Here is a 26564-nt window from a genome sequence, read left to right as displayed (position 1 = left end):
TGGCTTGCTGGCACTCGATGAAATGAACTAAAACGTTGGTTGGGGGTTCCTAGAAGTATCAGTTAAGTTCTATTGTGATGTGATTTTGTTCAGGTCTTCCGATTTCGTAATTTTCCTTTATTATTCCATATTTTTTAATATTTTGAACGACATATTACTGATTCTTCGAAACTCAATGTTTTGGTGTTGAAAAAGACTTATGGCAGTTTCCATTTAAATTTGATATGCAATCAAAAACAGAAGAAAATGGGAAAAAATTGCATGAAAACATTGAAAACTTTTATAATTTACACTTTGTAATTATTGTATACTTACCAACTTACCTTTTACTCCACCTGAAAATACGATTTTTACAATAATGACAAAGTGAAATCAAAAAATCTCAATATCATCTATTTTGGCGAAAAACATAGCAATTAACGAGTGAAAGACATTTTTCTGCAAAAATTCAGCGATTTTTTATTCTGGCATAACTCTTTTTCACAAAAAACATCGAAGGAATAATCGAAAAACCAGAAATGTAGGCTCGGATTGACGAAAAATTGACAAAGTTGCCGGTGTGGATTTACGGTAAACAATGGGCGCATCCGGGATTTCGGAGTGTTGTAGTCGGCCTACCGTATCAGACCCATATCGCACACATCGCCCACCCACCCAGAATCCATTTAGGATACGCGCGCATCGGAACACTCGATTCAGCCTCTCCCGCATCGCACACATATGAGACTCATCGCAGCTCGTTGTTCGCGATATGTGTCAAACGGACTTCTAGAGGATCGCATATGGATCGAGTCCTTTATGCGCATCATCGCCCAGGACCTGTGGGTGCGCTATTGCAGCAACAAATTCCTCCGTTGTTTTGTTATATAAATATCTTCTAGTTATTCTTACGTGAAAATGTCTTTAAAACCCCAATCAAAAAATTTACTTCTCTGAAATTGAATGATTTTATAGCTTAAAAAACGATTCTTGGTCGCTTTTCTCGATTTTTGAGCTAAAAATATTGAAATTAGACTCAAAATTCTTAGATTTTTTATATTTATTAAAAATCCTTTTAAATAGGTTAGCATCTTAAATCAACGGATACCTAAAAACAAGGCCCTAGAAACCATATTATTTCAAACAGCTTTAAGTCCAGCTAAAAATTCGACAATTCATTTTTCTCAAGTAGAAAATAAATCTAATAAGAATGCATAAATTTTCAAAAAATCTTCGAACAATTCAATGCAAAAAATTCCAATGTTTTGGATACTCTTTGTCACCATAATAGAAAATGGGGTTTCCCTCGATGTCAGAATTTTTTATCTATGGGGATTTTTTTTAATTCTGATGATTCTGTAATCTGTTACAGATTATCTGCCTCAAATTTAGGATACCAAACACCAGTGAAATCAACTCTTGGCTCCTCGTATCGCTCCTCGTATCGATCTTGAGTAGACTTTGTTGAATTTTTTTCAAGTTTTCTATATCGCCGTTTTGAAGGAAAAATTTATTATGTTATATCATCCAGATATTTTTAACTTCCTGCCATAATTTTTCTTGCTGTGAGAAAATTCTGTGAAAACTGGAAAAATGGTCACTCTGTGAAATCTGAAAGGGAAAATGAACGGTATTGGAAGATCTGAACAAAATCACATCTTATTACAACTATAGTTAGATGAATTAATCCATATAAGATATATCCATCGCCAATACGACCTGAAATTGTAGATGAAATATGGACGCGTCATGCCCGATCTCGATGGCTCGTGCGCGCATATAGCGTACTATATGTGCGCAAACGGTGTACCTATGTCGTCCATATGAGGCGCCGCGCCAACGCATATACCATGCGCAGCCGTTACCCTGTGGTATTACAAGGATAGGCAGCAAAGCAAACACGGACAGCAAATCAGAAGGAACGAGGTACTGAATTAAATCAGAAGCACGGCTGCAAAGAAACCTTCCGGAGGATCTGGACTAGAAGAATAAATTATGGTTGTTGTGGGATCCTGAACATTCGAATTCTGAATTTGTACATTTTAAACGAATTATTACACTGGGATAGTTCAATGCAGGCATTTCGAAGTTGGTTGAGAATACTGGGTTTTCAGAATAAACACTGGAATATCTATCTCATTGACCTTTTTCTCTCTGGACACTTTAAATTTAAGAGAAAGGTTTTATAAACCATGAGCCAATTTTAGAATCAACATTTTATATTTTTTAATGCATTGGAACAAACAAGTAGAGCGATTCAGACAGTTCTATTTGTCCTGAACGACGATAATCTGAGGTCCTGCTGGTGACTGTGGAGCTGGTGCCACGGCATTCGACGGTTCCTTTTTCTTCTTTCTTAAAACAAAAAACAGAGCGATTGCGGATGCACACGAACAGCAAATGGCGACAACAATTGCAACTATAATGAATATCACACCAAGGGCTGCGTTATCTTTTGTTGATGTAGATTTCTGAAATAGTTATCAATTTGAATTGAGAAGAGACACACAGGTTAACTTACAGCCATTTTTGAGGTGTTTGAGTTGTTGTGAAGAAATCAAACTGTCGAGAAGAGGCAATAGGTTTCAGAAGAGTTGAAAAGTTATGCTGACTGGGATGTTCCAGCCCAGGTCAGTCGGTTGAGTCAGGTTAGCTGCAGGTTGGATCATCACTGAACGTGGAGTTATATACTCTAACCGGAGAGGATCATGGTACCGTGCCCTTCATTATGGACATTCACACATATTCCAGCAAAATTTTAAAACTGAGTGTTGAAACACAGAACGAAGAAATTCGCTTCTTTTACTATATGATCGCTTTCTTTGGGATTGATTGGAAGACTAAAAATACCGTAAAACCTGCAATAGAAGAGCCCCCGATCTTAAACTTTGAGCCAATTTATCTCGTTCCTGTCTGAGATATCGAAAATGTGTCAACTGATAAATTGATTATCATAATATCACAAACTTTTTAATAGTTGACACATTTTTGATATCTTTTTTAGGAACCGAGATAACTGAGCTCAAACTTGACCGTGTGGGGAGCCCTTCTGGTACAGGTTTTACGGTAGGTTTATATTTATGACTCCACTATATTTTAATTTATGGTATTGTGATTTGAAATATACAGAAAAATAAAAATAAAAATAACAAGTTTATGTCTTAACATAGTTCCCTATATCCGAATAATTGCCACTTGTGGTTGTCCGGTAGCTGCAACAGGTTGACCACCATTCACTTGATTCGGATCAGTTGGTGGAACGTTGGCAATTTGTTCGATTTGCTGCTCTCGCTTTCTCTTATAGAAACAGTACAGACTGACGCCGACACAACAAAGAAAGAATAATCCGATGAAAACGAAAATTATAATAACAGTTTCAGCTGAGATGGCTTCTTCAGTAGTTGTTGTCTTTTTAGATTTCCTTCCCGATTCAGCAGTTGAAGACTCCATCTAAAACGCAAATGAAGGTAGCCGAAGGTGCAGAAAAATAACCTTGGGAGTGCTACTTGTACTTGCTCAAAATCAACAAAAAGTATTAAAGTATTATTGCAAAAAACTTCGTCTCTCATAATGTGGATTTTCAGAATTGTATAAGGTTACCTCTCTGTGGTTTACTGGAACACTTTTAGTGGGTCTTTTGTCATAACTCTGGCAGGGTTTTTTTCCTGTTTTTACAAGTTTTTTTGAGAAAAACATTTTTTTATTGGTAAAACAACGGTTTCTTGCCCTGACTCACTTTCCTTTCAAGCAAACAATTTTTCAAACCGGCAAAAAAATTTATTTTCTCCATTTCGCTCCAAGACCTGCTGTGCAAGGGGAGGATGTACCTATTAACAGGCATACTGTACTAAAAACTTTTTCTCAATTTCCGGTGAAAAACCAAACTTTTTATTCAACAAATCACAACAAATCTTTTTTTATTCAACAAATCACATTTCTTTCACTGATTTTATTTTTTCATACTACAACAATGTCTCTTGTTGCTTTGAGCAGTGATTTCCTTTTGACCGATCAAGGGGGCGGAGTTTCGCGCTTGCTCTCGGCAACGGAGAGTAGATAGCTTCAGAGCAAAATAATTCGCTGTTCACACTTGAATATCCTATTGCTCGCCGAGCTAATGAGCAAGTGGCAAAAATAAAAGGGTTTTTTGTTGTTTTTTAGGTGTCTGACTCATTTCTTAACGTTCTTTTTTTACTTGAAAAATTACTGACTTCTCTTTCTTTTCAGCAATGCCGAAGCAAGACTTCTCGTATCAAGACATGCTGGGCGTTGTCGCCGTTTGGTGTTCGTTCTTCGTCATCATCGGTATCATTACCGTCACTTGCGTCAACTTCTACTGCATCCACGATCACGATGATGTGACTGTTCTTGAAAAGGTTTCTGCTACTCTGGTAATCGGTTTCTAACCAGTTTCGGAAAATTTTCCAATCAGATTCGGGTAACGCGATTTTCCAACCAGATTCGAGTGAAATTCCAACCAGATTCGGAATTTTGTTATTTTCCGACCAGGTCTGGTGATTTTCTGACCAGATCCGACCGAGAAAGCTAATTTTCCAACCTGATTCGGACAATTTTCTAACCAGATCTAGCCATTTCTGCTCCGGAATTTTCCCGAATCTGGTTAAAAACCGATTACCAGAGTATCTTTTGAGCTTTTAGCTCAAAGAAATAATAAAAAAACGAGTCGATTTTTATAAATATTTATTAAAGAATTCTATACAAAAAGCAACATTTTATCAAAAACTCAATTAAAATGTTTCAGTGGGGTCGCCGAAAACGTCTTGGAGTCCGTCTTGGAGTCCACAATCGCGCCACCATCGACGAACAAATCGCTCTCAAGAAGTTCAAAAGCGATCTCAAAGACTAATTTGCATCCAAACATCAGCCTTATCTGTATCATTCAAAATGCTTCTAAACTTTCCAGCACTTTTATAATTCCTCTTCACAATTGTGCTTTCTAATAATTTCTTTCGATTGTTTCAATTTTTATCCAACTGTCTTGAATCGCCAAGCGATTTTTTTTAAATTTTGGTTTGCCTTGAGTTGAATATGTTAATACTGGATATTAAAAATAAATATGAAAAGAGCTCAATTAAATATCTTCCATTCTATTTTTCTCACTCTTTCGTTCTGAGCCGTTGACCGATCACACTTTGATTCAACGGCTCATTGACCGGTGACGCGTCTGCGTCTCCAGGCTCTCTTCTATACGTTGTTGAACAAAAGGACGAATGAATCACAAGTATAAATCGAATGTTCTTTACCGATGGAAGAGAAAAATTGTGTTGATATTTAGATCTGGTTCAATTCTCGATGTAATTTGAGATGAGTGTACATATAGGAAATGAGAGAAAATCCTCAAATACACTTATTGGCAAAAAAACTGCTTGAAGGGATATTTATGTATTTGATGAAGTTTTAAATGTCATAAATACTCGTACAGAAAAATCGGAGCTGTGGAAGATCTCACAACGACAACTACCGTAACCTTAAAATATTTTTTAACAGTAGTTTTTTATAGTTGTTGACTGCTTTTCCTCGAGTTTTCTGTTTTTTTTTCGAAACAAGAAATAAAAATGTTTTCAGGTTTCGGTATGTCTTTTTGGCTCATTTGGTAATGGCCACCGTAGTTTCTCTCCCACATAATTGTATCAGAAAAATACACTAAACTTTATTGGACAGAATAAAAGAAAGTTAATCTCTATTCGACGACTTGCTGATACTTCCAACATTTGTGTTTGAGAGAGACCTCGTCGGCTGCGATAGTCTGAAAAATTAGAAATTAAAACAATAAATAGTTTTCTCAACTTACATCGTCCATATCTTTGATGAAAATATAAATGTTCATAGTGTCTAAACCTTCTGTTCTCGTCTCTTTGAACAGTTCTCCAAGTGTCCGATTCATTTGAGATGGCGTCAGAATCTGTCGGAACATGCTACTCGGCGGTGGTTTCTTCATCAACTCGCATCTTGGACGTTTCCAGATGACGTCATACGGCGATGCGAAGACGTAGAATGAAAATTTGTTTCGACTGACATCAGAAACATTTTAATCAAGAAAAAAAGTATTTCACATACATTTCTTTGGAAATTCCTTTAATGACGAAACGAAGCAAAATTAAAAGCGTCCGATCAGTTGACAGTTCGAAGGAAGTGTACAAGTTCTGCATGAAGTACACACGGATCAATGCCATTCTTGTCAGCTCACGAGTATAGAACGGCGGATACTGATGCTGATTTTCAGGTGCGACTTTTTTGAGCTCAGTGGGAACTGAATTCGTTTTTTCAGTGGTGACGACGTCCGATGACTGTTCAGAAGTCAATTGTGGTAGATCACGAAGATTTCGATGGAATTGTTGTTCGACAAGTGAACACTCATCCGAAGGAACTGGAGTGAATACTGTTGGGATTCCACTGAAAATCAGAATTATAGAAGGTTGGAGTGAAAATCTTGATGACCCACACTTCTTCAGTTCCTTTCTTGTCTTTCTTTTCGTTTCGATTGCTTAATATCTTTTTATCTAAAGGACGCATCAGGAACTCTTCAATGGATTTCACAGTATTTTGAAAAATAAAGTTTAGAAATCTGGAATTTATGATATTTTTAATCTAGAAGTTAGGATTTTCACGGTTTATGAAAAAAAAAGAGTATCAAAATGAAAATGAGATGAAATGAATGGTATAAGATCACAGATTATTTGATTGATGTCTAGAAATCTACCCGTTGTCATTGAAGAGTAAATGCAATTGTAGCATGTAGAAGACATAGGAGTATTGAGGAACCCTATAAGAATTTTCAAAAAGTTTATACAAATTATTTTTTTTTAATTCTTACCGATGACAGTAGCCATTGATCTGTCCATTCCACATTGACAACATCGATCGAAAAATGAATTTCAATCACTGAACTAACTCCGCCCAGCATGGAACAAAAAACCGCAGATGGCATTTCCTACAAATTAAAAAAATATATAAATCAATGTTTTGAATTTTCAAACCAACCATAAAATTGAATGTTACAATACAAGCTGTACTCGAATAGTGAACTGCAATTATCAGCCATGATAGGGAAATGAATATGATGATTGGAGCAGCAAGAACTGGGAAATACTGAAATAATTGAAGTGACTGACTGATCAAAATATTCTAAACTCCTACCTGCAATATATGCTTTTTCGGACCGAACCTGATCTCTTGTTCAGCGGAACAATCATAGTTTTTGCAGTAGAGAAGATTCCAATAGAGCAGTGAACAAGATACAATCTCAAAGATTAGCCATTACTAATAGAACTTGAAAATTTTGTGAGAACTTACGATTGATAATGTATAGAGATACATAGGAAGCCTTGTTCGTGGATAAGGTGTTGTGATTATTTTTGGTATCACAGTTACCATTCTGAAAATCGAATTTTTAACAAAATATCAAATTCAAAGGAAAAGGAAATTAAGAAATCTCGGAGTACCTCTCAGGAAATGAATTCCTGTATGAATTAGGAATAAAAAAGTCGGAGAGTTTCAGTTTTGGGATTTTGAGTAAAAAGAAGGTTCAGAAACTAGTCAAAAGATCTGGGGAGAAGAATAAGAATCCTATGTTTTGTGTCTAGGCGGTATGGGGATAATAAATCATAGTAACTTATGTGATGTGACAACTGAAATTACATATTCTACTTTCTACGGAAAGAGTAAAATTGAACAAAAAGTTCTTTTTTCTCCGAAAAGACATTGAAAAGATAATTGAAAAGAGTGGGAGTTCTGGCAGAAATAATTTTAATATGAAAAAGAAAAACAATTTTGAGGTTGATGTCATTTTATCTGAAGATATTCTAAAATCTGAGAGGTGAAACACCAAAATTCCTATCGAACTCAAATCTGCAAAAATATAGATAATTCGAAAAAACCAAAACTGAAATAAATCTTCTTGAAAGGCAAAATTAATTTGTCCATTTCTGGAAACTTCTAGACAGCTACAAAAGAATTTTAGAATCTTAGTGAAAATTGACAGTTCTGAAGCACTTCTTTAAATGCAAAAACTGAAAAATTGCACCGAATTCCAAATATGAAACTATATGTGTCGATTTTTAACTTTAACTATAGTCGAAAAATGTTCCCCAAAGTGTACTACAAAAGTTTATTGAATGTATAAACATAAACTCTTGGGACAGGAGGATTAAAAATGGAATAAGAAAGAAGACCTACAGGGTGGCGCATAATTACTTGCACAAAAGTTTGCACAGCCATAAAATTTGAATGAAGCGTTGTACTGGGCTGAAATTTTGAGTGCAACAATTCACATATCTCATCACAAAACTGGCCAAGTTTCAAAATAAGATATCAACCTTGAGCTGAGTTATCGTTAGCCAAAGTTGTTTCACCTCACGAAAATCTCATGAAATCACGAAAATGGCCCTTTTAGTGCAAATTAAACATGTTTTAACAAAAATCTAACAAAGTCTATCAAAGTATTTTCTTTTCAAATGTGAAGATACAATTTTTTTCTATTATTTTACTTAGTTTTGAAGATATTTTAATTACCAGGGGACTCGTACTGTGATCACTAACAACGTAAGTTTTCAAATGCACGCGGCTTATCTGTATTTTTAGGCCAACTTTGCCTACCCTTAAACACTTCAGTAATAATAACGAATGACTGAAATTTGCCACTTATCAAGATCAACTCTCTAAAAATCATCTGTGAAAATTTGAGGTTGCTACAAAAGCAATAAAATTGGTAGCAACCAGTTTTCCAAAGAGGCCAAAAGTAGTGAATTTTCAGTTTTTGAAATAAATTGGCCTAACGACCTAATATTTATGTCTTTGGGTGTTTCAATTTTGTTAAAATTGCATCCGATTGGTTTATAAAAACTTGTAGCACTATCAACGAATCATTTTTCAAATTCGGTTCACAAGGCAAAATTTAACTGGAATTCTAAGCCAGATGTAGGTTGACTATTGGAGTGATATGTCTGGACAGATGCATTCAATCAACGTGAAGTTTGTATGAAAACCATACTTATATGTGTCTTACTTTCGACAAAATTTCAGTTGAATCGTACTATCTAGCATTTAGTTACATCAGCACAAATCAGGAAACAGAGGCGTGCAAGAAACATTTCGCCGTTCGTCTTCGGGCAATCATAAAAACACTGAAACTTGAGCAAACGCTTTGAAACTTTCAGTACATGTGTATCAACTATAGAGTTACATTTCCGCCAATTTTCATGTTTCTATCATGCTTATGTCTAAAGATATACCCGTTTTCATTTGAGCAATTAATTATGCGCCACCCTGTACAACACCCTGTACAACTAGCACAAAGATGTTTAAGGGTGGTCCTAAATTTATTAGATGTTTTATCTTTTAATTTTTAAGACCGGGACATTTCATCATTGTGATAATACAGGGGAATTGATCTCACTATCAGACTATCAAAATTTGTCCAAAAGAAATTTAAAGTTTGCAATATGCGCTTCCTTATAGAACACATTCTGATATTCAAAAATCAGAAAAGTGAAAAAAAGTTTTGAAAAAATCAAATTTTGGAATTTCAGAAATTGTTTCATCTGAAAACGCATATTTGGAAACCTTACAATTGCTTTTATTCTGAAACCTGTCGGAACCGTCAGGTTCTACGAAGAGGCAAATGAAAGTGGACGTATAGTTAAGGTTCTATTATCTGTTACTGAGTTTCCTCCAGTCTTAATCTTTTTTTATTCTTCCATAAAAGTTAGGCTCCTATCTTTCCGTGTCTTTTTAAAAATTTTAAATCTTGACACGGATTAACTATCTGACACTACAAACGGAACTACATTAGGAGTTTAAAAAAGTAAAGCTTTCATATTAGGTTGGCGGGAAAGTCTTTGTCACTCTGTTTGTTTAATCACTGTTCTCGTATATGGAGGCTGTGTATGATATCGACACTAGTGAATAACAAGGTGATAAGAACCTTCCATATAAACAAGTCCCCATTTCCTTCCCTGCTCCTCATCTGTAATTGAAACGATATGTTTGTTCCCACTGCTATTCACATCAGACATGTTTTGATTTACCTCTTCCTATCTCACACCACGATGAAGGATTCGGAAACTTTCTTGAAGAATGTGTACAACACACATGCCCCTCACTACAATACTATTCGCAATTGGTTCCATCGTTTCGAAAAAGATGACTTCTCGCTCGATGAAAAGGATCGCTCTGGGAGACCCCGTGAGTTGGATTTGGACAAGCTGAAGCACGCATTGCAATCGGATCCATTTCAATCTAGCCGTGAACTAGCTGTCACATTCGGAGTTCACCATAGCACAGTCCTTGAAGGTTTGAAGTCTCTTGGAATGAGAAAACTTTTTGGTCGATTCATACGTCATCACCTGACTCAAGCCAACCTTGACCGCCGAGTCGACGATTCGATTACTCTTCTCACTCTCCACGCGGGCGATCGATGGCTGGACCGGCTAATAACCGGAGATGAGAAGTGGGTCTTCTACGATAATCACCACAGGAAATCCCAGTGGGTTGGAGAAGGAGAGAGCCCACAGGATGTCCCCAAACCCGACCTTCATCCGAAAAAAGTTATGCTCTCTGTGTGGTGGGGAGTGGACGGCCCCATCTACTGGGAACTTCTGCCCGAGGGCAAAACAATAACTGGAGACCTCTACACTACTCAACTACGAAACCTCAAGAAAGCAGTCGACCGTTCGGCCCTGAAAGACAAGAAAGTGTACTATCAACATGATAACGCTCGCCCACATGTTTCGAAACAAGTGAAGCAGGAGCTGATGGGATATGGATGGAATGTTCTCCCTCACCCCCCGTATTCTCCTGATCTTGCTCCTTCCGACTATTGGTTATTTGGCGATATGACACGTGCCTTCGAAGGAAGAAGCTTCAATTCCCGTGGAGCGGTCGAAGCGGCACTCAAACAATACTTTGCCTCACGCCCGGCTGGATTCTACCGCAATGGAATCCATAAATTGAGGGAACGTTGGAGACATGTTGTTGATAATGATGGACAATATAATTAATTATTCGGTTATTTTTTCTTTGAGAAATAAACTATTGAAAAAGTGACAAAGACTTTCCCGCCAACCTAATAGTAAAAAAATTATGAGTATAGTGAAAACTGGAAGAGAGTTCCAAAAACTTGAAAAAGTTATGATCATAAAAAAGAGAGCAAAGAAGAAAAGAAAAAAGGAAAAACGAGGGCATATGTAGTTGAATACTCCTTTGCATCTCTCGTTTCGATATGTCTCTCTTACATCATAAACAAAGCCTGTGTGGCTGACTTGTCCTTCGTTGGCCCATTCACAGCCTATTACTCTCACATGAACAGCAAAAAGAAGAAGAAGAGAAAAAATGTCAGATGTATTCATAGCATTCTTATTATTTTTTTGGTCAAAAACGGAATCAGAAAAAGAAGAAAAAGAAGCAAAGAAAGAAGACAAATGAGAGCACAAAATGAGAGAAAACACGAAAAAGGGAGAGAGTATTATCCTCTCCCGTTTTTCCGTCTGATATGTTATCCCATTCGATTGTTTACATGTGCTCTGTGTCTTGTGATAACATAGTGATTTGAAGAAGAAGTAAGCGAAAAAGGGCAAATGGCAGAAGACGAAGAAGAAGTAGTGGTTGAGTAATTCTCTGCTTCCTTCGTCATGCACTTTAATCTAAGTAATTGAAAACCCGAAGAGACGGATTAAGAGTTAGAGCTCTTTTCTTTCGAAAGTCAGTGACCTGGTTCAATCAACTTTTGGAAGCAAAGGAAATTAAAAAGAAATCAAAAAGTCTTTAGATCTTCAGCTATACTGCCTAGATCTGTGGATGTTCGAAGCGGAATTCGGAATCCCGAAATTTTTGAAAATCCCAGTCGAAACATTTCCGAACTTTTTTTGTTTCCTTGAGGGTCTCGAGAGGAATTACTTCTATTAATTTTCGCTTTCCTCGAAATCTGTTTGCCAATTTTTTAGACTTCTATGATGGGAAAGTGGGATCTCAAAATTCCGGAATTCTGAAGATCGGATTTTTCCGAAATTCCAAAATATTCAAAATCGAAATATTCCAAAATTCCGATTTTCCGGATTTTCAAAAATTTCAAGATTGGAATATTCCGAAATTCCAAAATTTGAAACGCGGAACTTTCCACATTTAGAAAAAAAACCGAAAAAGCCATTCCTAACATTCCTGACCTAGATCCAAACTTTTAATCTGGTTGGATTTGAGCCCTGTATGCTGATGTTTTCAAAGTGGAATGAGAAAAAAATATTTTTTTATTTTTCAAGAGCACTCGATACAAGAGATCATTTAGTTTTCTGAGCTGCCTTCTTCTTTCTCATAAATCCACTCTTTTGTGCCTTCCCAATAGTACTGTACTTCGATTTGTTAGGCTTTGGCTTGTCTCCGATTGCAGTATCATGAACAACACCAGTACTGACAGCGAACCTGAAAAGACACAATTACTTTGACTTCCTTAACAGAAAACTACTTCATGAGCATTTCACGAGCAGTCAAATATGCGGCTGGAGCTCTGAAACAACCATATCTCTGCACCTTGATAGCTGACATTGTCTCCTTGAATCCGACAGTGTGCTCTTCGGTCATTCTGCTCACGATGATGTCGATTGTAGCGTAAATGGAGCATTTGGTGATGCCAGTTGCACAGACAAGAAGAATCGGACCATTATTTGCACCTGGCTTTTTCGAACTGCGGATATACTGTACTTTGATCTGGAAAAGAAGGTGGTTTTGGATGAGAAGGATTATTTCAGATTATTCGGATCAGATGATAAGAGGATCTAAAAAATAAGGCAATGTGTCTTTGGCCAATATTTTTTGATGAAAGATATATTTCTGGATTTTTAGATTCTCTGAAAAAACAGAACAAAACTTGCAGAAGCTCTCATATCGAGCATATACTCCGGCAGTTGAGCGGTATCTGCCCATTCGTGGAAATGCATCAAAACAGTCTGATTCTCTTGTTTATTCTCCGTCACTGACAAACTGAACGTCTTCATATGAGTCTCAGAATACTCGTCTTTTGTTTGAATCATCAGCGTATCAAACTCCTTTTTCGATCCCTTATCCGGCCAAAATGTGCTGCACAGTTTGGCTTTCATCTCGGTCTCGTCCAACTTTTTCGCATCGAATTCGTGAAGAAATGCCTTTTCAAAATCCTTTTCAGAGATATCATAAGGCACTTTACGTTTCTGTTTCTCGTCAACGTCTCCAAAAACCAGAATCATCGACGGCTTCTTCTCACCAACCATTCTCCAAAACGTGTGCTCTGTGATATCATCAAAGGGAGCTTGTGCGAAAATGTAGGCGGCTGAAGGTTAAAAAAAATATTCTATGAGACGATCCGGACACAAAGTTAAAAAAAATTACATTTCCGATTATATCCATCAACCCAGGAGGCGTGATAATAATCCCCAGTTCCCTTCTGAGCTTTCAATTCGACACGAGTGTGATCAAAACAATAGAGATGAGGAATACGGTTCATTTCCATATTATTCAGACTCTTGTCAAATGTGTATGGGAAGGTCATCGCAGCAGCATGCATATCAGCGAGAAGACCATCCTGGAGAAAGATATATTTTTGTAGAAGAAATTCCAAAAAAAAACTAACGTACCCCTTCGGTGTGAACTGCATTGAATGCTTCGACTGGAGTGATATCTGCCTTGTTATCCTCGTCTGCATCCTGTGCAGCTGATGCTCCAGAAGACCCCGATGCTTGCGGTTCCGTTCCTGCCAACTGGCGAATTGATCCATCGATTTCGTCTTCCACCCAGCTTTGACTAAAATGTGGCATTCTTTTTCAGAACTCGTTTTAGAATTTGATAATATCGACCATTTACCTTATGAAACTTCTCATGCAATCCGTCGGCGTCATCATTTCGATCGCTTGTTTTGATTAGTTTTATTCTCGGAAAAAAACTAATCAAGAAATTATTGAAATAAATATATTTGTTGGATCCTATCAAAAAGTTTTTTCTCTTTCTTCTTATTTCCCTCCATCTATATTTCTCAAGGTTCACGGTCTCCAGTTGTTTCCATTGGAAAAGTTCCAATGAAAACAACCGGAGAACAACCCAATGGAAACAGCCCAATGTGAATTCTTGGGAAAGTACCGGGTTTGGTTACTTTGAATCCCTATATCTTGGTTCCTGTGAAAGGTATCAAAAAATGGTAAACTGATAAAATGCTTATCAAAGTATCAAAAGTATTTTGTTAGTTGACCACTTTTTCATATATTTTACAGCAACCGAGATAATTAGCTCAAAGGTGATAGTTAAGAAATTCATTTTATTAGAGTGTTTACGGTAGTAACTGAGGCGCTTGTCTTTTTAAAATTTTAGAATATTTTTTGTACAATATTTCGCACTTCACAATTTGTAAAATTTTCTCCTCCTTTAAAATTTTTGTTTACCAGCTAAGCAGTTTCTAACCACTCTCCAACTATTTAACTTAACATTATCTTCTTTTTCTAATGATATCAACTTTAATACAACAACAAAGTTTGTCATTTGAAACTTTAATTCACGGTTTCATGCGGTTTCCATGACAACATCTCCCATTGGATCTTCTGTTTCTCTCACTCGTGAGCAGCCGTTGCCATAGGAGATCACGAGTCTTCAGCTTCTTCTTCTCTCACCCTCTTTTCATTCATTCTTATCAATTTCTAAGCAACCAGCCCTTTTCACCTTTTTTTTCTTTTTTTAAACATTTGACTTTCAGTGGTAATGAATTTGATGAACATCCTAACTCCTGAAATATTCTATGTTCTCGATAAGCACTTCCAACAACCACTCAAAAATGTGCCAAAGGTCTCTCTCCGTTTTCTGAAACTCTTTTATGCATGGATCAGCATCGCTTCAATTTGGTACATTGTCTTCGGAGCATGGTTCCTTCGTGGAGCTGGATCATGGTACTCCTGCATGACAGTTGTCTTGGCTGTCATCCTCTCACTCGCATTCTTCTACGAATCCGATGGACGAGGTTGGAAGAAGTTCGCGACCCTCTGCGTCTTCTGCGCTATTCCACGCCTTCTGGTCTCTCCAATCTACGCCGTGGCAAAGGTCCAGACATCAAATGTCAATGGAACTCAGACTCCAGACTTTGTTGAAGCCTTCCACAACATATCTCTGTACGCTCAAACTCTTTTTATTTCTCTTCTGAAACTCTATTTCAGTTTTAGCTCGGGATTCAAGGAGAAGCACAATGACATCAGCATGATCTGGTTCGTCTACTACTACAATTTCATGTTGATCTTCAGTAATCCATCAATAAGAAATCACAACAATTTAAAATATATTTTTCAGTAACAATTCAAAGAGTCTCGGTTCGCAAGGCACTCGATGAGAAGAAACAAAAGGTCTACGCGGAGACTCTGGTTGTCGAGGAGGCTCAAAGAGCCGATGTCAAGCAAGGCACTGGACCAATGCACATTTGATTGATAGTTCTGATAATTGTCTCTCAACCTTTTCATACTTGAATAAACTCTCATGTTAAATCATCTTGGCTTTTTCACATGTTTTGCTTTCTCACACCAGAGAAAAAATAGATTTCTAAAAAACCGAACAAGAGGTGACGAGGGAGCGTTTAGTCAGGAAAATTCCCCAAGCGATAACAAAATTTATCGGTTCTTCTTCCCCTTTTCTCCCATTCATTCTCGTCTCCCGCCCTCTGACACGCACCAATTCTTTTCTGTTTTTTCGATGTTTTTTGAAAAAGTTTCGAAAATTCGGCAACATTCGAGAACCATGGCAAAAATATTGGTAAGTCAGAACTTTTTGGGGTACTGTATTTTTCGATTTCTCCCTTAACTCTTATCTTTGAGTGAATTTTTCTTGGTTCCTGTCAAAGATATAAAAAATGTCAACTGATAAATTGTTTATCATAACATCAGTAGTGTTTTGTCAGTCGACACATTTTTGATATCTTGCATTAGAATTGAGATAATTGAGCTCAAACGTAACATCATTAAAAGTTTAAAAGTGATAGTGTGCCATTAAAAGTGATACTCAATGACCTAATCAGAGCATTTTTCAGATATTTATACTTCTAACGTCTTCATCATTATCACTTGCGGAGAAAGAGATCAACATAACGTCATCAGAGAAATCTGGAAATCTGACGCACCCCAATAACGAAATTCATATTCCGAATTCGCCAGAAAACGATGATGATGAGATTCCACTCGAAGTAATTCTTCAGAAGACAAGAGAGTTCGATGATGCCCCAACGAGACCTGATATTCCATACCTTCCACTTATCCAACGATGTTCTATCGACGCAGATTGCTCATCTGAAAGCGCCTGCTTTGATGGAAAATGTCTAAATGCTAGTCGATTCCAGCTATTTCCTTATCTATTCCAACGATGCCAATCCCGTCTCGACTGTCCTTCTGGTAATCGATGTATTCTCAAAATGTGTATTCCGTTTAGATGGTAATCCTTATATTTTCATGACATTGATTATTTATATAATAAAAGTTCACTCTTCTTTTATTTCTGTTCTGAAACTACATGACTAAGAAACACTTCTATCTTGTTGTAATGTTTTGGGGATGTCAGCTTCTTTTGATAAATGTGTGTCAGTCACATTTCCACATTGTGGAAGATAACTGATAAGAGTCAGGTGATATCTACTTGCTTTCAGATTCAGTGTATTTTTTGAAAAAGATGACTCATGCTCTTTTGAAAACAGTTTTACTGGTGAGTTATTTTGAGTAGGTGTTATAACATTTAAAACGTATTTTAACAGTTGCTTCTTCTGATTCCATTATCTCTGGCAGCCTCCACTAGAGGACAATGTCTTACTGATCGAAACTGTGATCAGCATCACAAATGTGTTAATCGGCACTGCTTCCATCAAAGAGAGTACGTCTTCAAGTGTATTAATGATCTAACTTGTCCGGACTTCCACTCATGTCACAATGGCGTTTGCCTTATGGAAAAGACATCGTCAAAGAATCAGAAATCTAATGTATAAAATTCTGTAACGTCGAATAAATTTTTACTTTCTGTCTGAATTTGGTAAAAGTGATTGCCATAAAAGTGATTGGTATAAACGAAATTCAAAGAAACAGCGGGAAAGTCAAAAATATTATACATGAATTGTGCACAAAAAGAAGAACTCAATTGAATGGTTTTTGCTGGCGTGGGAGAGAGAAAGCTATTCACATGGTCACAAAGCTCTAATTGTAAATGAAGTTCCTGATTATATTAAGTATAGATGTAGAACAAACGGAACGAAAATGATAGAAGAATGGATGTTGATGGCACCGATTAGGGAATGATTGCAACAAAAATAACACGATTAGAAAATCATACTTGTAACGGGCCGGGCCGGGCCGGGCCGGGCTTTTTCCGGAATTTCGGAGGCCCGGCCCGGCGGGCCCGTCATTTCACTAGTTTCGAAATTTTCAAAAAACACATAAGGGGGGACCCTTATGTGACCTTTTTCGACCAAAAAATTTTTTTCGAGTTTTTCGATCTTTTTTGATCAGACAGACAAACAATCCGAAATACGAAAAAAAATGGAAAAAATTATATTGAGAGCTCAAAATTTGGCTCAAAAATACAGAATTTTTGACACCGGGCCTTCCGGGCCGGGCCCGGGCCTTGAAAATTTCCTCAGGCCCGGCCCGGCACGGCCCGGAATTTTACAAGTATGTAGAAAATGAATCACTATTTGGGTGGAGAATCTGGAGATCGGTGCGGTCCAGAAGAACTCGGAGATGATGAGGTACCTGCACCGTTAGAATTGGATGAAGTCGTTGGTTTTGAAAACCTATAAAACTTTTCTTGAAAAATAAATATTACTTGAAATGTACCTAATGCTTGCTGTCGTAGTTGGAATGATTCCTGGCCGTACATGTCCTTGCTCGTCAATAACATATTCAGGAAGGCTATGGAAAGAAGAGCTTCTCGAGAGCCTTGAGGGAGTGTCTATTGAACCATCGATAGTTCCTAAATCATCCGGAATTTCCAAAGCGGCACGAACTTTTTCCTCCTGAAATGTATATAAGACTGAGCACGTTTATTGCGATTGGAAAACACTCACATTTTCAAGTTGAACTTCTGGAGACGAAGCTTGGAACGATTCGAGAAGTTTGTTCACATATCGTTGTTTCACTTTGTACTGTCTCATCATTTTCAAGCGATGTTGCAAACTAAATGTTCGCATTCGGTTGACCTGAAATGAAGATTGGTGACTTCTTGTTATATTTTATCTAAAATACCTGTCGCTCATAACTTTCCCATAGTTGTTCAGCTCGTTTCGATCCGTACTCTCTGACTCTTCCCAATTGATTATTATATCCATCTCTCATAGCATCCAAATGCGAGTGAACTGCATCGACTTGAGCGGCTTTGTAGTTTTGGAACTTTTCCTGTTGGGCTGCGTAAGAAACGCGAAGAGCTTCAACTTGCTGGTGATAGTTATCCCGAACAATTTGCACTCTTTTTGTGTATTTCTCATGCAATGATTCCATTTGTCGAACACGATACTTCTCCATAGCTTCAACCATTTTTCGAACTCTTGATAGTCTTTCGGCTCGTTGAATCCACCAAAGTGCACTTTTTCTTGTTAGAATCCATGTGATGTTTAACAAGAATGATATAAGACACACGATAAGTGAAGTTGCCAAACCACCCCAGAAGACCGAATGGAAGACATCAAGACCATACCAATCGAGATAATCTAGCCTGAAGAAATATTATTTTTTTTTAATGTTCCCGCAGAATTTTCTACCTGAACTGGTAAATGCCATACGCTGTTCCATTTGTGTTCTCTACTACACAGACGTATCGTTCAACATGAGACCGATTAGGAGAGTGAATGAGCAGAGAGCCACCAGCTTGAATTGAGTAACTGTAAGAATAAACTCCTAAAATGTCGTTCTTCAAATTTCTGGTTAATACCTTTCTCTCATGACATCCGAAACATTTGTATAGCTGATTTGGTCCGTTTTCGGATCGTATGATCCAAGTTTCTCTGCAGGTCTAAATCTCCACCAACTGATTTTTGGAGAAGGAGTTCCGTACGAATAACATGAAATCGCTGTTGGTTTTTCATATTTTCCATATTGGATTCCAGTGTCGTTGGCGACGACACCAAGGTTGCATGAAGCAGATGCGATTTCTTGTCTATACAAAATAATGATGTCATTTTTCTTTTTTCAAAAAATCTTTATCGTACCTTGTCAAATTACACTCCTTTCGGATGTTGGTCTGTGCGTAAACTGGGAGAGACCATTTTAAAAGACATTTATGGCAAAGTAGACGACTTGATGTGAATTCAAACGACACTCGGCTGTTGGATGAAGAAGTTGGACTGAAAAAAACATAGAGAATTGAAATTACAAATGGAGTAAAATAATACCTTGAAATGAAGTCCGCCGGTAGAGTTCGGAGCATTGTGTCCGTAATTTCCACCGAATTCACAGTAGGTGGAAGGCTTCCGGCAACGTTTTGAAGTCTCAGCAAATGTCGAGCAGAAAGCCTTAATTCACTCGCTGATAGTTTTCTGGGAGTGAAGCTAAATACTTACTTTTTCAATTTAGGTGTCTTGATTTGATGGAAATTGATGTATTTGAGAGTTGCGCCGTCTATATTGAGTGTTTCCAATTGAGGAGCATCCAGTTGGAAACCAGTTTCAAAGCTTAGTTTCGCAGCAAATAAACTTTTCAAATTTGGAAAAGTCCATCCATCATCTGAAGGCCAAGAAGTGAACGAATTGAATGAAATGTCCAAACTGATCAGCTCTTGAGAAATGTTATCGAAAGAAGTCAGCTGGTTGTTGGAGACGTTCAATTCTTTGACCGAATCAGGAATGCCCAAATGTGTTATCTGGAAAATATTACAGTAAAGTGACATTTTGAAAACTATAGCCAACCTCATTATGACTCAAATCCAAGGCTCTTAGTTTTGTGCTCACATCACTACACTCAAACTTCTCAAAATAATTTTTGGAAAGTGAGAGGTTTTCCAGCTTTGGAAAAAGGGTGATTATGTGACAAACTTCAGAATCAGATGAGAGTTCCGAATTCGAAAGAGACAGAACCCTCAAAGAAGGATGTTTAAGGGTTCCATTGAGTGACTCCAGTTCATCGTCTGAAACGATTATATCGATGAAATATAGAAGAAACGAAAAAACTACTTTTCAAAATGAGGACTTCAAGTTCCTTAAATGAAGAGATGATGTCGAAATTCAGTTGCTCTTGTTTCCATGAATGGATTTCAAGACGACGAATATCCGGACCATAAACTGTTTCGAGTTCTAATAGCTTGGTTTCATCTGAAAAAAAACAAGTGGCATAAGACGATGAGTTGTCAAAAAACAACCTATCGAGAAGCATTGTATGTCTCTTTTGGAACCTCCAACGCAACGGCATCCGAGAACTTGAGGACACTTTTCGAGTTGAAGATTCAACAAACCAGAAGCCGATGCGCTGATGTTCCTCTGGCATAATATTACATGCGCTTGCAATAAAATTAATACGAAACAGTAAAGTTTTCGCATAATTCTTGTTTTGGTATCAAGACATCTGGGAATCTGAAATCGTTTGATAAGAAAAAAATGAGACAACGCTTTCAGGTATTAAAAATGTTCTGGAACATTTTTATATGAAATGTAACACAAATTGAAAACAAACTTTTTCTTATTTAAAAACGTTCGGATAAACACAACAATATATCTAAAGTACGAGCTAACAAAAAGGAAAAACGGCTAATTTAGAGGATTCTTGAAAAGTGGCTGGTTTTTCGTTTGGTATCTGAAAAACTCCAATTACTATTTTATCCTGAAGAAATCATTTACCTTTTAATATAAAACCATGTTCCGTGCCTTTCTTTCGTTTCCAATTGATACATCGACATATCATCTTTCCAGTACCTGTTGAATCGTTTGTAGCCAGCTCGGTCAGCTTCATTTCCATACTTGTCACCGAAAAGTCCCGACCAGAACGCTTGCATGACACACCTGCCAGTTTCATTTAAATAATTTTAATGAAAAAACCTTGATATTACCTTTCCAGTCTCAACTGTTGTTTTTTGCACAGACCCGTTAATTGCCGCGGTAAAACTGTTCCATCATCTCGCATGAACTGCTCCAGAATAAGAACGTCCCTGTAAAAGAAAGATGGAAGCATGTTGGTATGTTCATACAAATCTTACTTATAACTGAGCTTCACAGGTACATTGCACGTGCACAGCGAACACAATTCATCGTCTTTTCGTGCTCCGCGCGAGTCGGAAACCCTCTCCATAGAAACATATGTTGTGCCGTCTTTTTTCTGTTCTTTTGCTGTAAAAATTGATAATTTTTAACCTGAAGCGTCCTGAAACTATCTTACTTTGAAATTTGTGTCCTGTGGATCCGGCAGCAGTCGATTGCAAGCGTGCCGCTGACTCGACAGCGACTTTGATTTTGCTGGCACAATTACTTGCGTAGAGACGGAGCATCTTAAGAACATATGATTAAAATGGTCTTAAGTTAATTTAATCAATCAGTTCTTCACAAATCTTTGATGAAAATCGGAAAAATGTGACGAATATTTTGCAAGTTACGGTGAGCGATAGGTGCAAACACACTTTGACAAAAAGCGTACTTTGCGCACAAGCTTACGACAAAAGAAAAATCTTCGGAATAAAGAAAAGCTCGCTTCATCGGATTCTAAACCTGTCAAAAGTAGCTCAATAATATTACTATTTCAGAATGGGAAAGCATACAACATTCGACGACAGTGATAGTGGCAGTGAGGAAGTGTGAGTTTTCTCTAATTTATTTATTTTTAACGACATTGCTTTCAGTGATCGAAAGAGCCGCAAGAAAGAGAAAAAGGCTGCGAAAAAGGAGAAGGCAGACAGAAGTCGTTCGCCACATGAGAAAAGAGACAAGTCTCCGAAAAAAGATCGACACGGAGAAAAGGTATACATCTAAACCTGTAATTTTTAGTGTTAAATAACACAGTTAACCTGAAATAAAAAAAATGCAAACTGAAACTAATGGTTTTACAAATTTAGTTTTGTTTGCCGATTTGGGCTGGAGTCTGAGAATTCATTGTCGCCCACATCGGGATAAAGAGAGGTGAGAAAATAGTCAGATTTCTCAACAAAACAAAAAAATTTTCAGGTTTTTTCCATGTAAACTTCTAGGAGCATTACACTAGTTTTACAGTCATTGTTAGGCTTTTCATGCCCATGAGTCCATTTTCAGAGTGACACGCGCCGTCGGGAGGATAACGATCACGGAAGAAGACGTGACTATGGGAGGGATGATCGGAGAGACGATAGACGCGACGATAGAAGGGAAGACAGAAGAGAAGACAGGAGAGATGACAGAAGAGATGATCGGAACAACTGGAAGAGAGACAGAAATGATCGCAACGACAGGAGAAGTGACTTCCAGAAAAGAGAAGACAAGTAAGCGAAATCAATCGTAGTTGAAATGATCATATACATTTCAGAAATCGTCTTTCTGCCGAGGAGATCGCCGCTCAACGTAAAGCACTTTGGGGGAACAAGAAACCTGCTGCTGCACAGTCATCTTCGGTAATATTGGAAATAAACGTTCACATTCTCATCAAAACTTTCCAGACAACAGAATCCGCGTCGACTTCATCCGAATCTGTTCCTGGCGGAAAGAACGAGAAGCTTTGGTCATCTGCAATCGCAGCTACTGGTGTAGGGTCGTCGCAGGCCAACAAGTTCATGAGACTAATGGGTGTCAAAAATGCTCCAAAACCTGCGGTATGTTTCTAATTTTTCTCTATTGTAACCTAAATAAATTCTCTCCTTCATCTTTCAGGAAGACGTCTCAAATCTTTCGGAAGAGAAAAATCGTCAAAACAAAATGCTCAATGATTTGGAGAAACAGTATGCCGTTGCCAGAGAAACAACACACATGGGTCGTGGAACTGGATTTGGATTCCACTGAACTAAACTCATTCGTTCATCTTCTCATCTCACCTCTGTTGTTGTTATTCCACCAGTTTGCTTTCAAAATTTTTATTTTTCAAAGTTTCAAAAAAAAAAACCAAATAAATAATCGAATCGATCTCAAAGTTTGTACAGAAAGCAATGAAAGAAGTGAACCCGTTTCAGAATATACAACACAAGGTGTCAAAATTGGTTGCAGTTGTTTGTTGTAGCTGGATCCGACGGTGGAGGATCGGATTCTGCTGCCGCGATTCGTTCCAGTTTTTCATGAATTGAGAGGAATGAAGGGCGTTCTTCTGGTTTTAGATTCCAGCATGACTTCATCATAACATACCTAAATTATCATTTTTTATACAAATGATGATTTTTAAGAAATTACATTTCTTCCGAACATTTAGAAGGCTGCTCTAAGCGCATTCCATCTGTTAACTGAACAAGTAGATCCTTGTCAGCTATATTGTTATATGGGAATCCTCCGAGAGTAGCAATCTCCCAAAGTAGCACTCCGAACGCCTGTAATAATTGAATTGAAAAATGATTTCCGGATAATATACTGATACAAAAGAGCTGTGTAAGAGAAAAGCCGGTGACCGTAGAAGAAGGTCTCACAACGGCAAATACCGTAACCTAAAAATATTATTATTTTCAGGATTTAGTTTCTCGATTTTATCTGATTTTTGTCGGTTTTTCCTGTTATTTTCCCCCAGAAAAGTCGCAAAAAAATTTTTGACAGTGAAAGAATTCACTTAAAACGGCCGAAAATCGAGAAAATAAATCCTGAACGTAAGAATCTTTTCAGATTACTCTAGTTGTCGCTGTGGGATCTTCTACCCCGAATACTCTCCCACAGCTCCGATTCTTTTTCTGGACCAGTATAATACTAAAACTCACCCAAACATCACTTTTACTTGAATATGTACTATCTTTGATTGCTTCTGGAGACAACCAACGAAGTGGAATTACTCCTGAAAGTTGCGCTTATTTGTTATTTAACTGAATGGTTTGCTTAAGTAAATACCTTTACTCATTTTGATGTAAACTCCCGGTCTAGACATTCCGAAATCTGAGATTTTTAAAACTTTTCCAGTTCCAACGAGAATATTTCTGGCAGCTAAATCTCTATGAATGGTTCCTACTGATTCCAAATGAGCCATTCCACATGCTATTTGGCTAGCAAATGACAGAAACTCTTTTTTATCTATCGAATTTTCGGTTTCCTGAAAAAAGTTAAATTAGCGAATAATGGATCATTGTAACTTACTCTATCTTTCCGCATATTTTGCAAATAATGTTTCAAATCTCCATACGGAACATATTCCATTATCATGCATTGCATGTCGTTACACATACAGTATCCATACATTGCCACAATGTTTTCGTGACGTCCAACCTAATAGAAATTCTAAATATTTCAACCGGTTTTTTAGAATCTTACCGTCTGCATCATCCGGATTTCTCTGATAAATTCTTCTCGTTCTTCATCGATTGCATTCGCTTTCAATTGTTTCACGGCAACAGGAACCACTTGACCGTTCGGAGCACGGAGGATTCCTTTGAATACTTGTCCAAATGCTCCTTCTCCTAAAAAAGTTGAAATTCAGATTCCGAAAAACCAGTTTCTGTGGATACCGATAACAGTTCCAACCACAATATCCTGTCCCCGAATAAGCCAATCTTCAGATACTGCTCCAATTACTTCATTTGGTGGTCTATACAGGATATTTGTTTCAATAATACTGTGTCGAGACATGGAAAGTGAACGACGACGTAGGAAATTGTTTCGTTTTTTCTTCTCTTTACTTCTTCTAAAATTTTCAGATCTTTATAAATTTTCTAAAAATTCTTCACTTACCTTCTCAACACGAGCCATGCTAATACAGAGCATATCGGTGACATACAGGCCAAAACGATTAGAAATATAAATAGAGCGGAGGAATCCATAATCTGATTTGTTTTTGTGATTGCTGATCCGGAAGGTTCTGGAACACTCAATGTCTTGAATTCAATAGATGAAGTGGAGGAGGGTGATGTGACGTTGGTGGAATTGAATATATGGAAGACGTCTTCATTATGACAGAAACTGTCATCGACTGCGAATATTGAAAGTTTGTATTGTTGGAATGGAGCAAATTGAAAGGGAAGCTGATATTGATAGGTATTTGGAAAGATCTGGAAATTGGGACAGATAAGAAAGCATAATTTGTTGGTGGGAGCTCACTTTTGATGATTTAGCAGAAATCTCATAAGATTCGGCGTTAGCTATTCTGAATGTGTACTCCTCAACGTCCGCTTCTGATCCTTTCTTTTTGATTAGCGGCATCGCAATTCTGGAAATCCCAAACGATTTTCAACTTTTCGAAATAGTCTTACTTCTCATAAATGTCGACATAAAACTGATAATCCTTTTCCGAAACGTCTTCAAATTTCCAATTCAAACGATATTCAGAATCCACTGAAACATCGCGAATCGCTGGAACGTCGCCAGGACGACAACTACAAAATTTATCAATACAGTCTGGTACAGTATGCCTCTTCTCAATAATATATTTATCATCTCCCGGCGGATACGGTTTAGCTCGAATTTGAAGATTATAAGAGCACGAATGATCGATGACAAGAGCATGACCATTGAATGCAGCTGGAATGGTAAGAGATCTTTCATCCTGAAAAAAACAGCTGAATAAAAAAGGAAACCGATTAAGTTGTGGGGATTACCGGTAAGATTGAAGATGTGAAATATCCGGGAAAATGTTTTTGGCACGATGAGTTGACTGCAGTGTATCGGATGTAGAAGCCTTCCCGACGGCGGTCTAAAAATGGTTTTTTGTTTATACCTTCACCAATTTTCTTAATATTTGATTTCTCGAAATTTCCAAATCTCGTCAACTTGATGTTCTGAATATCCATCTTTTCGGGTTTCCGAAAGTTTGAATTTCAAAATTCTTGAAACTATGAATCTCCTAATTTCTAAACTCCTGAAGTTTCAGAAACTTTTCGACGAGACTGTGTTCTTTTCGAAAACTTGAACTTCTGAGTTTCCAATTTTCTGGGTTCCAAAGTCTTCGAATTTCCGAATTTCAGAGAATGTCTAAATTTATCAGTCTCAGAATTTCTAAAATCCCAAGTTTTGAAACCTCCGATTATCTTGCATTCTTAATTTCGACATTTTCCGAGATTCCGATTTCCTGGATCTTCAAAATAAAGTTGGGAAATTCAGAAATACGGAAATCCTGAAATTCAGAACTTGGATAGTCAGAAAGTGTAAGATTCTTGGGAATTCAGAAGTTTGTGAGTTTGAAAATTCGGAAATTTGAAATATAGGAAACTAGGTAACTCTTGATTGAAAGATCCAGCATCTTTTGAAATTTCTCTACTCACCATTATCTTCAGCTTTCCAACTTATCGTTGTCTCCAGTATTTTTCCACCATCCATGATAACTTTGGTTTGAATATCAACATCAGTTGGAGGGAATGCAAATACTGAAATATTCCATTTTCAGAAACTGTTATCTAATTGAAGTTTTTCTACTTTTTTCTCAATTTTTCCTGATTTCTGGTTTATATTACCGTACATTTTTTGTCATTCTACTAGAGAAATAATTATTTAATGCCAGTCCCCTTTTTTTGTTTGGTGTGGGGGTTATAATGAAAGA

General features: G+C 37.3%; 12 protein-coding genes across 12 annotated transcripts in view; 5 read left to right on the top strand and 7 right to left on the bottom strand.

Moving 5' to 3' along the window:
- Positions 1 to 2246: 2246 nt before the first annotated feature.
- On the bottom strand, positions 2247 to 2506 carry CBG25941 (the record flags this gene model as incomplete). The annotated part of the gene is made up of 2 exons (XM_045244066.1): positions 2247 to 2450; positions 2501 to 2506. 2 exons carry the CDS (start codon positions 2504 to 2506, stop codon positions 2247 to 2249), a joined length of 210 nt encoding a protein of 69 aa, XP_045099862.1.
- A 647-nt stretch (positions 2507 to 3153) lies between these two features.
- CBG25940 lies at positions 3154 to 3429 on the bottom strand (the record flags this gene model as incomplete). The annotated part of the gene is made up of 1 exon (XM_045244065.1): positions 3154 to 3429. One exon carries the CDS (start codon positions 3427 to 3429, stop codon positions 3154 to 3156), a length of 276 nt encoding a protein of 91 aa, XP_045099861.1.
- A 779-nt stretch (positions 3430 to 4208) lies between these two features.
- Positions 4209 to 4846, top strand: CBG25939 (the record flags this gene model as incomplete). Its single annotated transcript, XM_045244064.1, has 2 exons — positions 4209 to 4355; positions 4742 to 4846. 2 exons carry the CDS (start codon positions 4209 to 4211, stop codon positions 4844 to 4846), a joined length of 252 nt encoding a protein of 83 aa, XP_045099860.1.
- An 834-nt stretch (positions 4847 to 5680) lies between these two features.
- Positions 5681 to 6513, bottom strand: CBG16633 (the record flags this gene model as incomplete). Its single annotated transcript, XM_002641887.1, has 4 exons — positions 5681 to 5746; positions 5792 to 6011; positions 6058 to 6393; positions 6443 to 6513. The coding sequence occupies 4 exons, from the start codon at positions 6511 to 6513 to the stop codon at positions 5681 to 5683; spliced, it is 693 nt and encodes a 230-aa protein (XP_002641933.1).
- A 193-nt stretch (positions 6514 to 6706) lies between these two features.
- CBG25938 lies at positions 6707 to 7374 on the bottom strand (the record flags this gene model as incomplete). The annotated part of the gene is made up of 5 exons (XM_045244063.1): positions 6707 to 6763; positions 6815 to 6931; positions 6982 to 7089; positions 7138 to 7242; positions 7294 to 7374. 5 exons carry the CDS (start codon positions 7372 to 7374, stop codon positions 6707 to 6709), a joined length of 468 nt encoding a protein of 155 aa, XP_045099859.1.
- Positions 7375 to 12269: 4895 nt separating this feature from the next.
- CBG16631 lies at positions 12270 to 13862 on the bottom strand (the record flags this gene model as incomplete). Its single annotated transcript, XM_045244062.1, has 6 exons — positions 12270 to 12411; positions 12455 to 12696; positions 12861 to 13294; positions 13354 to 13546; positions 13599 to 13764; positions 13825 to 13862. 6 exons carry the CDS (start codon positions 13860 to 13862, stop codon positions 12270 to 12272), a joined length of 1215 nt encoding a protein of 404 aa, XP_045096021.1.
- An 847-nt stretch (positions 13863 to 14709) lies between these two features.
- Positions 14710 to 15419, top strand: CBG16630 (the record flags this gene model as incomplete). The annotated part of the gene is made up of 3 exons (XM_002641885.2): positions 14710 to 15113; positions 15165 to 15241; positions 15289 to 15419. The coding sequence occupies 3 exons, from the start codon at positions 14710 to 14712 to the stop codon at positions 15417 to 15419; spliced, it is 612 nt and encodes a 203-aa protein (XP_002641931.2).
- A 310-nt stretch (positions 15420 to 15729) lies between these two features.
- CBG16629 lies at positions 15730 to 16420 on the top strand (the record flags this gene model as incomplete). Its single annotated transcript, XM_002641884.1, has 2 exons — positions 15730 to 15744; positions 16019 to 16420. 2 exons carry the CDS (start codon positions 15730 to 15732, stop codon positions 16418 to 16420), a joined length of 417 nt encoding a protein of 138 aa, XP_002641930.1.
- A 230-nt stretch (positions 16421 to 16650) lies between these two features.
- Positions 16651 to 16960, top strand: CBG25937 (the record flags this gene model as incomplete). The annotated part of the gene is made up of 2 exons (XM_045244061.1): positions 16651 to 16683; positions 16733 to 16960. The coding sequence occupies 2 exons, from the start codon at positions 16651 to 16653 to the stop codon at positions 16958 to 16960; spliced, it is 261 nt and encodes an 86-aa protein (XP_045099858.1).
- Positions 16961 to 17658: 698 nt separating this feature from the next.
- Cbr-mrps-18A lies at positions 17659 to 21435 on the bottom strand (the record flags this gene model as incomplete). Its single annotated transcript, XM_002641883.2, has 16 exons — positions 17659 to 17761; positions 17805 to 17983; positions 18035 to 18166; positions 18213 to 18678; positions 18725 to 18844; positions 18895 to 19119; positions 19172 to 19306; positions 19355 to 19474; positions 19523 to 19821; positions 19868 to 20085; positions 20132 to 20269; positions 20317 to 20519; positions 20792 to 20953; positions 21001 to 21099; positions 21148 to 21277; positions 21327 to 21435. The coding sequence occupies 16 exons, from the start codon at positions 21433 to 21435 to the stop codon at positions 17659 to 17661; spliced, it is 2838 nt and encodes a 945-aa protein (XP_002641929.2).
- A 253-nt stretch (positions 21436 to 21688) lies between these two features.
- Positions 21689 to 22909, top strand: CBG16626 (the record flags this gene model as incomplete). The annotated part of the gene is made up of 5 exons (XM_045244060.1): positions 21689 to 21738; positions 21784 to 21901; positions 22190 to 22395; positions 22440 to 22722; positions 22781 to 22909. The coding sequence occupies 5 exons, from the start codon at positions 21689 to 21691 to the stop codon at positions 22907 to 22909; spliced, it is 786 nt and encodes a 261-aa protein (XP_045096020.1).
- Positions 22910 to 23094: 185 nt separating this feature from the next.
- CBG16624 overlaps positions 23095 to 26564 on the bottom strand; it is a gene marked incomplete at both ends in the record, with an annotated part of 5936 nt that continues 2466 nt past the window's right edge. Inside the window, 12 exons of the mRNA XM_002641879.2 lie at positions 23095 to 23245; positions 23291 to 23424; positions 23803 to 23876; positions 23930 to 24128; positions 24173 to 24301; positions 24347 to 24492; positions 24541 to 24716; positions 24764 to 25080; positions 25130 to 25238; positions 25282 to 25574; positions 25627 to 25721; positions 26290 to 26391. Of these exons, the coding sequence (XP_002641925.2) occupies positions 23095 to 23245; positions 23291 to 23424; positions 23803 to 23876; positions 23930 to 24128; positions 24173 to 24301; positions 24347 to 24492; positions 24541 to 24716; positions 24764 to 25080; positions 25130 to 25238; positions 25282 to 25574; positions 25627 to 25721; positions 26290 to 26391 (1925 nt within the window). The remainder of the gene's footprint in view (positions 23246 to 23290; positions 23425 to 23802; positions 23877 to 23929; positions 24129 to 24172; positions 24302 to 24346; positions 24493 to 24540; positions 24717 to 24763; positions 25081 to 25129; positions 25239 to 25281; positions 25575 to 25626; positions 25722 to 26289; positions 26392 to 26564) is intronic.

This window comes from Caenorhabditis briggsae (genome assembly GCF_000004555.2).
Source record: "Caenorhabditis briggsae complete genome, chrIII, whole genome shotgun sequence".
Lineage (NCBI taxonomy): Eukaryota > Metazoa > Nematoda > Chromadorea > Rhabditida > Rhabditidae > Caenorhabditis > Caenorhabditis briggsae.
The sequence above is the reverse complement of the archived record's forward strand: the minus strand, read 5'-3'. Positions and strand labels throughout refer to the sequence as shown.